The sequence below is a fragment of the Amphiura filiformis genome, chromosome 4 (assembly GCF_039555335.1).
Source record: "Amphiura filiformis chromosome 4, Afil_fr2py, whole genome shotgun sequence".
In the NCBI taxonomy this organism is placed as follows: Eukaryota; Metazoa; Echinodermata; class Ophiuroidea; order Amphilepidida; family Amphiuridae; genus Amphiura; species Amphiura filiformis.
In genome coordinates, this window is record NC_092631.1 from 68,438,531 (window position 1) to 68,451,535 (window position 13,005).

The 13,005-nt window shown below is 38.0% G+C and overlaps 1 protein-coding gene across 1 annotated transcript; it reads right to left on the reverse strand.

Moving 5' to 3' along the window:
* Window positions 1-911: 911 nt before the first annotated feature.
* Window positions 912-11,765, reverse strand: LOC140151283 (nucleoporin NUP42-like). The gene is given in 10 exon segments (XM_072173565.1): window positions 912-2,775; window positions 2,778-2,952; window positions 2,955-3,070; window positions 3,073-3,335; window positions 4,456-4,544; window positions 6,091-6,177; window positions 7,329-7,405; window positions 8,009-8,103; window positions 8,692-9,025; window positions 11,597-11,765. Coding segments are annotated over 10 exon segments (1,413 nt in total). The 5' UTR covers window positions 11,679-11,765; the 3' UTR covers window positions 912-2,680.
* Window positions 11,766-13,005: the final 1,240 nt, after the last annotated feature.

The following is a 13,005-nucleotide window of genomic DNA, read 5'->3' on the forward strand; positions in this document are numbered from 1 at the left end:
GAGAACTTCTGTTTGTGTGTCACTAATCATGGAGGCAGGGGAATTAGTGTTAGGGTCAAATTGATTTTTTTCAGCCTGTCCAAAAAAAAATGAATACACTCTGGGTAGAAAGTATCAAACTTTTGCATGTTTATAGTTCCATACATCTTGATGAGTTAAGACCATGTGGTGAACAACATGATCAAATCCAACTCTAAATGGCGTATTCAGGTGCAGCAAATTCCACCCCTTATTGGCATAAGATATTTGAAAATTTACCCCCTAAATGGTGTAAGACACTTAAACAGACCACTAAATGGCGTAATGACAATTTTCTCATAAAGAGAATACACTGGAACTACATTGATTAATTTTCTTTGTTTTGGTTTATTACTTGTATACCTGAGTACCATCTCCAGAATCATCTATTTCATCTTATGATATACAGTAAGCCAAAGAATTAAGGTACCAGTTGTGTTCACCCATGTATATCCTACATTAAAAGTCAAATATGTCAAAATTAAAACAAGCAGCCAATGCCTGTACTCTTTTCTTTAGCTCTGATTTAAGATCTTAATTGTTATCTAAAACCTAATGAAGAAACAAAATCAAAAGTTGCACTTTTGAGTTCTAATCAATGAAAGCATGATGCTAGTTTTAACGTGCTAATCAATGGAAGCACAGCGCTAGTTTTCTTGTTCACAAACACTTTGTGTACAAATCAATAGGGCATGAAATGGAGCAAACTGCAACTTTAAAATTGGCATCTTCCTTGGGGTTTTAGATCGTTGTGTCTTTATTTATTGAACAATTTCAACGAATGAGGTCTTAAATTCGAGCTAAAAGATTCAGCTATTGGCTGCTGGTTCCAATTCCGACATATCTGTCTTTGGCTAGGATATACATGGGGTGAACATAACTGGTACCTTGATTTTTGGCTTACTGTATTATGTGACCCTTAATGTCAAAGATGGGTTGAAATGACAACCCTAAACGTCAAAGATTAGCCTTAGAAAATACTCCTTTTCCTAAAGATGTTGTTGACGCCAGCAATTCAAAATCTGACCCTTTTTCAACGCTTTTTGTGACGAGCATGCATACCAAATAATATCCCAATCAAAGTGAACCCCCATGCAAAACTGCTCAGTCATATGGCAAGATATTTTGCACAATAAAAGAGAAGCCTGGTTTACTTGGGTGTCTTGATCAAAAAACCTGACGTCTATCTTGATCAAAAATCCTGGTTTGTTGATCAAGGAACAGGTTTTTCATCGAAAAGCCTGGTTTCTTGATAAAAAAACCAGGATCTTCCAAATATTGGCTTTCTCTCTTTTATGTTGCATAATACTTGCCGTACTTGAACACGGAAAGGAATTTTACAGCTGCTGTGATCACCAATATGTGATGTGATCAAGCAAAATCAGTCGGAACTTGGAAATATAAAATTTTCAGGTTTTTATAGGATAGTATTTACAAAGCTGCATTTTGCAGTAAGCCCCATTTGAAATTGAACAACCAATTCCTAAGATATGAGCAATTAAAGAATTTCAAAAACAACAGGAAACAAAAAGAAATATTTCCTTTGTTTGGCTATATCTCAAAATCAATATTTCTGATTTTTGACTGATTTTGCTTGATCGCATCACATATGTGCCATCCAATTTACATGCTGAGTGATCAGGACCTACACCAACATGGCATATTTCAGCTGAAAATGAGAACCAACTAAGTACTATTGCCATACTCTGTAATTTGGTATAGAAAAGGGACACTGTCCCAGTGGGCACACCCGAGGTTGAAATCACGTTGAAATTTCGATGTCGAAGACAAAAATCAGTCTGAAGTCAGACATATTCAATTTCAGTTTTTTAAAGGATTGTAAACAGCATTTGCAAAGCTACGTTTTGCAGAAAACCTCATTGAATTTGGACAACTAGTTCAAAAGATTTGAGCAATTAAAGAGTTTCCAAAACAAAAGGAAACAAAAGCAAATACTTCCTTTGTTTAGCTACATCTCAAAATTAATATTTCCGACGTCCGACTGAGTTTGCTTGATCACATCATATATTACATTGTGTTCATGTTATACATCTTATTTACGTCCATGCATAATAATTTCATTATAACATTTTGTGGTGAAAAAATAGATATAATCCTATATGGAAATGTTACGATATTACTTTAATATGTTCTGCACATTTATTTCTACAAATATAACTGCTCTGAAAGCGGGATCTGGTGAAAATCTGTTGGTACCCTCCGTGAACTGGAGACTGTAGAGCTACTATTTTCCCAAGACTGTAGGTCAAGGGAAAATAGTAGTCCCACAGTCTCCAGTTCACCGAAGGGACTAATAATTTCCACCAGATCCCAAATATAGAGCACTCAATAATTGTTTTATATCCTCCTGTATTCTTTGTTCATTGATTGGTTGAAAGAATATTAAACACACAATGCCGTCATCATAGACCTACATGTGGTCAAGGCTAGACGGGCCTTGATTGACAAACAAACAAGTTTTACAGGTGGAGGCCTTGTTGGGGCTAGGCTGTCGTTGCTTGACTGACAAGTTCCACATGTAGGGGCCTTGTTGGGACTAGGCTGTCCTTGCTTGACTGACAAATTTTACAGGTAGAGGTCTTGTTGGGCTAGGCTGTCGTTGCTTGACTGACAAGTTCCACATGTAGGGGCCTTGTTGGGGCTAGGCTGTCCTTGCTTGATTCACAAGTTCTACAGGTGGAGGCCTTGTTGGAATTTTGCCAATTGTAAAAGTATCTGCTTCAAATTGTTCTTTTCTTCTGCAGTTAGTTCACTCAGTGGTGTATATACACTGCTGTCCACAACACCACTACTTTGTGCAAATATCCCTCCTCCTCCTCCTGCACCGGGTGCAACTGGTTTCCCAAACAATCCAACTGGTGCATTTGCTGCACCTTTACCAAATAGTCCTGTGCCAACTTGTGCAGTTGGTGCACCTTTACCAAATAGTCCTGTAGCTGCAGGTGCTGCACTAGTAGGTGGTGCCCCTTACCAAACAGACCCGATGGTGGCTGTGTACTACTCTGTGTAGCTGCACCTTTGCCAAATAGTCCTGTTCGTTATTTCCAAATCCAGATGATCCAAATCCACTTGGGTTGCCAGTTCCAAACCCACTAGCTGTTGATGATCCTGCCCCAAATCCAGAAGTGTTTGTTGCTGCTTGGGCATTGCCAAAACTTGAGCTTCCGAATCCACTGGTGGTGCCAAAGCTACTTGATGTAGAAGCTGCTGGAGGGGTGGCAGCCGGAGTACCAGTTCCAAACGATGTGCCTTGTTGTGTGCTTCCTGCTGCTGTCGCCTGTGTGTTGCTGGCACCACTGAAAAGGTAGTGTAAAAATAGTATGTGAAATGTATAAAAAGCCAATTTGGCATCACACATTCATAATGCATTGTGGGATGGTTTGGCACAATTTTGGTACAGCTGACCTCTGACCTCAAGAAAATTGCTTTTTCGTACTTGATAAATATTGTTTAAAATGTTTAACTAAAACTTAAAAAACACTTTTTAATGATAAATGAATAGAGAATAAAGCAATTTCCTTGATGCACAGTGGCTAATGGACATACATCTTTGTGCCGCTGAGCTATACACAAATGCAGTGCTAATGAACATATCTTTGTGCTGCGGAGCTATACACAAATGCACAGTGGCTAAAGGACATACATCTTTGTGCTGCTGAGCTATACACAAATGCACAGTGCTAATGAACATATCTTTGTGCTGCGGAGCTACACACAACTGCTCAGTGGCTAATGGACATACATCTTTGTGCCGCTGAGCTATTCACAAATGCAGTGGCTAAAGGACATACATCTTTGTGCCGCTGAGCCATACACAAATGCACAGTGTCTAAAGGACATACATCTTTGTGCCACTGAGTTATTCACAAATGCAGTGGCTAATGGACATACATCTTTGTGCCGCTGAGCTATTCACAAATGCACACTGGCTAATGGATATACATCTCTGTACTGTGGAGCTATGGACAAATGCCACTGAGCTATACACAAATGCACAGCACTAAATGGACACTTCTTTGTGCTGCGGTCCTACACACACACACACCCCTCATGGGTAAGCGCCTCCAAACGAGGACTGAAATTGTGTAACCGCCGACTAAGAACATCAAGTTTCAGCAGTGAGTCGCCTTACTGTGGACATACTGTGACATGGTACTATCCAATCAGGGACATACCATATACCTACAAGAGAGGTCGCAATATGATCATGCTCTAAATAGCCTTTTTACGTTATTTTCATCATACTGCACCACCCCTTTAGGAACCGTGGACGTCCACGGTTGGAAGTGTGTCCTCGGTTGAAGGTGTGTAAACTTAAGATTGCGCTCGTTTGAAGGCGCTTACAGGCTCACACAACTACACTGCAGCAAATGGACACACATCTTTGCATCACTGAGCCATCAACACATAACTCACCTTGCAGTTACCAAACCTTGAATCATACTATCACCATTGCCTAATGACACGTTAGACCCAGCCTGGTAGATTCCTTTAAAAATATCAACCTGCAGGAGACAATACAAATTAATTAACACTCAAAACTATTTGTGTAAAAAGTTACCTTTTTCAGAGTCTTGGTGTAGCAGCAACACCATCACATGAATGATCACTGCATCTTCATTCAGCGTTGTGTTTATTACAATCCTCTGGTCTAAACATTATGCTGAAGAAGACGCAATGTTGTCGCAAGCTATGTCACTACTAAACCAAGACTTTGAAAAAGGTAACTTTTTAAGCAAATGTCAAAATTAGGTTTGTTTGCGTTCGCGTATACGCTACTGGACTGTTGATTCATCATGAATTAACAATGCTTGGCTCATGTACAAATTAAAGGTATAGGAAGAGTTGTTGAATGACATTTTGACATACATAAAATCCCCAGATAGGTCTTAATAAATTGATTATAATAGCATCCTTTGCCCTGGAATTTGAGGGATATATACCACCAATCAAACTTTTTGGGGAAAATGATATTGCTACTGTATCTACCAATTCTTCTTAAACCCTTGTACTGGAGCCAACTGTTGTTAATCTGTGATGAATCCACACTTTGACAGTAGCATATACATGAATGCAAGTTAAAGGAATCGTGCCTACACATTACTTGTTATGATGTAAACTTTGCCATGGCTGGAACTTATGTGCTGTGCATTTACACACACTTATAAATAAATAAATAATAATAATAAAATAAATAATAAATAAAATAAATAATAATAAATAATAAATAATAAATAATAATAATAATAAATAAATAATAAAATAATAAATAAATAAATTTCGGAATTTATATAGCGCTTTTTCCAGAGGATTCAAAGCGCTGTAATTTCACTAACGTGGTGAATCATCACAATCAGATCGCATCAACTAGGCTAGTTGCAGCCGAACCCGGCGCAAACCTATCCGCACTTAGATTGTAACATCCACCCATTTTCTGCAGCTCCCCAAATTCCATTGGGTGAAGGAACTTACATGCAGGGCTTGAAATAAGCAGGAGCAAGGGGCAAATTTACCCCTGCTAAAAGGAAAAATACCCCTGGTTCTGAAACCGAATTGTGTGTATTTGTAAAGACCAGGGGCAATATTTACACAAAAACACCCTAAATTGCTCCTGGATCTGAAATCCTTATTTCAAGCCCTGCTTACATGTTGAATTCATTATTTTGGAGGAAGCGGCTAAACATTGCCATTTTATTCTGTAGTTTTATTGTTGATATCAACAGGGAAATCATTGAACTTCTTGTACTAATAATGTTGAGTGGCAATGACTAAACTGGACATTCACTTATCCTGTGAATTAGACAATATTTATAGCTAGTTTTCGTTGTTGAATGGGATTCAATCAAGTTTCACTGTTGTTCACTACCTAACTCGCGTCCAGCACATCTGCATGGTTTACTTTGTTTTGCAAAGTAAACCACTCAGATGTCATGGAAGCATCATTAGTAAACGGTGATGAACAACGGTGTAACTTGATTGAATCGATAAGTGGAAAACAAAATGAGATCAATTGTATCTACAGTAATAGTCATTGTTGTCACATGATCTTACCAATCTTGAACTTAGATCTGAAGTTGGACTCTTCAACTGGTCTTTTTGTTGCTGTACAGTTGACATCAGAGAAGCAACTGCAGCTTTCTGAAAAAAAAAATGAACTTATGTGATCAGTACAACAGTTATACTGATGCATACAAATTTACAGGTGCTTCTGGTCCATCACTGCCATTACAGATCTGGGTTCCCCTCAGCTATTAATTGTAAATACCTATCACTGGACCTGATGATGTTTTGCAACTTTTATGAACAAGAATAATATCAACAAAAACTTGATGCATGGCATGGTTTGATATTTAATTTTTTCACCTGGGCCCAAAGATTTCACGCCTGGGTCTGTGAAAGATATACACAGTGAAAGTTTCCCAAAAGACACTAAAAAATTTAGGAATTTTGGGAAACTTCATGTATATCTTCAATACGAAAGGTCAACATTTTCATATGATGGTTGGCTTTTTATCCCAGCTACATACACTTTAAGTGCATATCATTAGATTTATAAAGTCTACCTAGTTAACTTTGAGGACTGTTAAGTGTCAATAAGACCTAAACATTTTAGGACTTTGGAGAAACTTCATACATATCTTCAATACGAAAGGTCAACATTTTCATATGATGGTCGGCTTTTCATCCCAGCTACATACACTTTTAAGTAGATTTATAAAGTCTACCTAGTAAACTTTGAGGACTGTTAAATGTCAAAAATTCAATTTGTAATAATTTGCCATAAAATTTATATTATATCATAGATTTCAAAAAGTCACAATCATTTGATATTATCAGGACATTCCTCATATTCAAAATGCAATTTGGCGCATCTAATTTTCTAATGTCCCACCAAAAATACTGTGCAAATATTGTAAGAATATCGCTTAAGGTGGTACTACACCCTGGCCAATTTTGTGCCTATTTTGCATTTTTCTCAAAAATTAAAGCGCATTGGTGACAAGTAAGATATGTACATTATAGGGGCAAGGACTGCAAATACTGCACTGAAAATTCAGCAACTCAATGCAAGTAGTTATTGATTTATTGATCAAATATTGGTTTTCCATCATTTTTGACTGTAACTTCACAACTGTTGTCTGTGCTGAAATAAATTTTCCAGTGCAGTAGTTGTAGTCCTTGCCCCTATAATATACATATCTTACTTATCACCAACGCGCTATGATTTTTGAGGAAAAAAAATAAATAGGCACAAAATTGGACAGGGATGTAGCACCCCCTTAACTTACATATTGATCAAATTTTTGTTGTTTCTCTGCACTATATGCTGTATACCGAAGCTCATCCTGAGTTATGTCTTCAAAGCCTGCAAAAATATTTGTAAAATTAATTTAATATAAAGAGTATTTCATAAACAATGCTCAAACTAGTAAGCAAACACAGGTTAGTGAGTACAAAGTAAACAGATGGCATTTGGAGACAATGCTAAAAACCACTCAGTTTGCCAGTTAATAATCAGTTAAATCCCGTAAGCTTTTACGAGTACACCTGAGATGTCGTCATTTGACGTCATGCCGACTTACAGTGCACAGTAACGATGTCCGATAAATGATGTGCGCATCAGCGCAGATCAGCGTGATGTCAAATGACGACATCTCAGGTGTACTCGCAAAGCCTCGCTGGAATAAAATCATGTGTGTGTATCCCCAGTTAGAAAGTATAGAATCAGATATGTATATCGTATGATTCTGTACTATGCAATAGGGGATCTCACTCGCCCCCACCCCATGTCTACATGTAAGTAATGCCTTTAGCACCCTCTAGGGGGTTGTATAGCCCCATTAGCATAGAAAACTGGGGATATCCCTGTTTGCAGGCATATCCCCAGTTTATCAGATCAGATAGGAACATACAAATATCCCCGTTTTAAACCTTTTACACACACATGCATCCACACTGGCATGTTTACCTGGAACACAGTGTTGTGATCTAGTAGGTTTATAGCAGGATAAAGGCCACATTTTCCCATTCTCCCATTCCTCTATGTCCTTCTTGATGATGTCACTGTTGGAAAATAACAGCAATAAAAACAAAATGGTCATATTAAATAAGTAATTAATGACATTGTTGCAAAAATCATCAGGTATACATGTACATGGAGCCATGTACCATGCAGACGCAGTACATGCACATTTGCAGCCCTCGAATTAAGGATCTGAAGGGGCACGGCAACTTTTTTAGGGCAAGTTGAAAATTGCCTGGGATTTTCACTGAAAAGGCAAGGCAGCCTGGCAGTTTGTAATATTTCAAGAGGGCATCATGGCAACTGTTGAAAATTTGAGAAGGGCACCAAGGCAATTTCTCAAAAGTGAAGAAAACACACACAAACATAAATAGATGATTTTATAATGAAGGGGCAGGGCTGGGGCACAGACAGCAACTTCATTAGAGGGCACGGCAAGTGACTGCCTTGGGTAAAGGACATATTTTCAGGGCATTACGGCAATGGGGATGGGCACCACGGCAAAATGCCATGGGTGCCATGGGTTAATTTGAGGGCTGCACATTTGTATTAATAATTCATATTGAGGGTACTGTGGGATTACAGCTAAATGGTTTATACTCATTATATGGTAATTCATTTATTCTTACACAATTTCATTTGGATTCAATTGGCTATCACTCTTTGCAGCACCACCGCCATCCCCACCTCCAGGATCTAATGCACTGAAACGATTATTATTATTGCCTCCAAACGAGTTCTGAAAGCTGACAGTCTTCCCTCCTTGATCGCGTCCAGATTGCTGTTGTCCACTGCGCCAGTGGAACTGGTCTTGTCGCTGCTGCTGCTGTGCACCATGATTATTGTATCCCCCTCGTTGGTCTGTGTAACCTCTATTGTAACCCGTGTTATATCCAGATTGACCACCACCTCGGTTGAAATTGTTGGAATAACCATAGTTCTGGTTATTTGACCGGTTGTAGTCTAAAATCAAGTAAATAAAAAAGGAAGAGTAAATTATTACATAGCATTACATTACAAAAAAAATTCTTTAAAAAAATAGAAAGATTAAAACCTTTCGTACCTACAATCAGAGAAATTAACTCTATTAAACTATGTATACGAATAGTAATATCACAATTTACTAAGCGGCTGATTTTATCCATATATGTTTAAAAACCATTAAATTAACACTTGATTAGACTTTTCTTCTGAGGACAACAACAGTAGGCCCCCTATACGTTCTGTGCATTGAGAGCATTTACAGTCCTTTCTCTCAAAGCAGGCACGTCTCATTTCATGACGTCAACTTTTTTCTAGGTTAAATCTGTCTCGTTCAAAGGAACTAACTGCTTACCTTAAAGCCCGATGTGCGATTTGCTTCACAGCGACGCCCTCAATTTTACTCGGATTTCTACTTTTTGCATAAATGCCTAGTGGTGTACTAAAATACCACGTAATTATATCACTGTTGTGCCATTTTGGAAAATGGATCTCATTTTGAAAATCATCTCAAATTGGATAGAATTGAGACCCAATTTGAGAATGAATTTGAGTACCAATATGAGATCCATAATCACCCAATTGGTGCTTAATACATTGGTGCTACCAAATGTTTGTCATTTCATGGCCAAAGAAGTTGGGGATCATCAAAATTGTATTTTTGACAGAGCAAGGCCTAATTACTCCAATTTAATAGCTGAAGTAGTATTGGGAATTTTGTGCTTGCAGATCAGGTTTCTCTGCCAAGAAGACAAGGTCAATTATACTGTGAAGCATATCTTATTATTGATAGGCCTACATACTTCAAATGTATGTATCCCACTTTAAATATCAGGGTTTTGCTTCAGTTTTCACTGCATGAATTATTTCCACATTACTTATAGCTGTTGTTCTTTTAATTTTTTGGAGCAAACAACCTGGAATTTATAAGTCCTTTGTTACTGATTGAGTTTGCAATTTTCCAAGCGATTTTATGAGTATTCAGATTTTAAGTTTGTGAGATATTCTTGATGTTTTAAATAATTTGAAAAACATTCTCTTTGATTTTTTTTTGCTTCAATGGAAAGGAACAAGAAAAACATTTTTAGATCAGCTTTACCATATGGTCACCTTGTGCATACTCAAAAGACCATGAACAGCAATTAAACCCATACTTGACCATGAGAAGTCTAGACACTGGTTCCATACAGTACCATACTTCATCAACTATAATAGTTAGCAACTTAGCACCCAATAAAACCTAATTGGGTGGATTATATCTCAATTTGTCACTCAAATTGGATCTCATATTGGATCTCAAATTGCTTCTCAAATCTATTAAATTTGAGACGATTACAAATATGAGATCCATTTTCCAAAATGAGATACTTTTGAATATAAAAGACTAAGCCCGAAGTGCTTTAATAATAGTAAAATTTAACTTTTTATACTAAAAGTACCGGGTCGACCCAGTTTTATTCAGAGTTCATCGATCGACTGCTTGCTAACATCTCCCGTGGATGTCAGCTTATATAGTATATTGTAGGCGCTGGAATGAAATCGCAATTTTCTTCGTTATACCTCATTTGTTTGGCTCGAAATTAAAAGGGGATAATGTGATCAGTGAAAACAAATATTTAAATTGGAATCTATTCTTATGCAAATCACACATTATTACTTTTTAAGTTGGTTTTAATTTTACGGAATATCAATTTTAAACGTCTTATTTTCTCAAAAAATTAGTAATTTTCATTGTCTTCATAATATTACTATTATTAGCTTGCTAATGATATGATGTTGTCCGAGCAATAAAAAAATGACCTTTTTTAGGTTTGCCTTTAATACTATCATGACAATAGCCTAGGCTATATTGAAATCAGGCATAAGCTCAGTGCCGTACTATTACGCTGACTTTCGTATTCGGCGAGGAGGACGATTTCGACCTCCTGGTTTGTTAACAAACAGAGAGGTAGACCAAAGACCGTTCCGCTTGTCCAAACACTCAAGTATCAGAAGGATGGTCCACAATAGCGTGATATACGTAACATGAATAGGGATTAAAAAGCTGTCACGTAGAACCATGTGCTTCTATTGTCCAATTTTCAAATCAAGATTTCATATGGAAACAGTTCAGACCAGACACAGACTTTAAGGTACCGGTACATATTTCGAGGTGCATAACAAACACCAAATTGGTGTCATAACAAACACCAAATTGGTGTCGTATGACCTTTCACATGCATGCATGCATTCTTTTGTCGAAAGTGACATGGTCTTTCAATTCGTGCCGAGTGTCCTTGGCAGACTTGACTATGCTTCAGTGGTCATGAAAGGATTCAATAGATAACCTGCTCTGCCCCAATAATCCCAAGCTATTGTCTGAAACTGCACCTCGGAAGATGTATGGTAACAACTCAGTCCTCAAATGATAGTCATATAACGACCAAAAGATAAATGACTGACTATCATTGAGGACTGAGTTCCGCAGTCTAAGTTCAGACCCAGAACAGGATCATGTCAGAAATTAATATTTTGTACTTCTGGGTCTGAATATTCGGACTAGCGTAAGCTTACCGTTTACACTTCTTGGATGTTCATTGCGACACCGGTCTCCAAACTTGCAGCTTCCTTGCAAATAGAATTTACAAACAACCATTGTTGACCGATGTTATGAATAAACTCCTGAAGGAGAAGTACAAGAATCCTGAGAATATTAACCGCACTTCCAATTAACTTTATGTCATGAGTGTGTTCTGTGTTTACAAAGAGCAGTACCAATTGCTTCATGGCAGTACTTTACACCATATATCAAATCATGTAATTAATATTAATGAGGTGATGTCATGCAATATTATAGCAAGCCAATGAAGTAATAACGCAACTACCCTACTTAATAATTCAAGTTCAAGACATCACCAACTATTCAGTACAGGTGAGCTGCCTACCGTACATTACATGTCTATGAAGTGTCTAAAATCCATGAAACCCATCGAGCACTTACTGCGCGTTACGGGGGGCGGGGGGGGCAAAAAGTTGTGCATGTCTGTGAAGGGGAGGGGGTCAACCGAGGGGGTTGAATGATGATGTTGTCCATTCAGCGGGGTGGTGAATTCTCAATGTGGTCTGCCAAAAAAGGCTTCCCCCTTCGACATGACAAAATATAACCGTCCCTCCCATAGGGACATTGAGCCAAAAAAAAATCTCTGCCCTCTCCAATAGGCCTACACAGTGCAAGATTTTAAAGTTACCCCAACTTAGTCTGAAATTGTATAATCGACATGTGATGTGCAAGTGTAGTGTTAGTGTAGTGTTATGTACTGGTGTGGGGCGAAACGTCCTGACACCCTATCCCCTATACCCGGCCGGGGTAGGCCCTACACATAGGCCCCTAATGTCATAATTATTGCACCATCCCTTTCAAGTCTGTGTCTTGGGATATATTACACGGATCAACTTAGCCCGAATTGTTTTGCATGATATCCATTATCCATTCAACTTCAACATATCAGCTCAGTATATGATATAAAAATGCCAACACACATTTTTGTAGTTTATTGTGTATTGCAAAAGTAGGTTTTTTACGCTTTTTTGGTCAAAAAGGTCCAAATTTTGGGAAGAAAGTATACTTTTCACAAAATCGCCCCCCCTCTTGAAAAAAGGCCACTTTTCAAAATCAGCACCCCCCCCAAAAAAAAATCCTGCGTACAGGCCTGGTCGAGTTATATCAAGTTGAACCAACGCGCTATAACCACAACGGCTTGCTATATTCATGGCGTAAATGACGTCATCAATAAAACATGCATCGTTTTACATGATGTGGTCGTTTATAAAGGGTCCTACTTTACACCACTTCCAGCGCACTGTTAATAATAATAAATGATATGACGTCATGAAGCTGTCGAGAGCTATTTTGGGCCAGTCGAGATGGGGGGTATTGATCACTATAGTATCATTTATTCACAAGATATTATATTGATCACCAT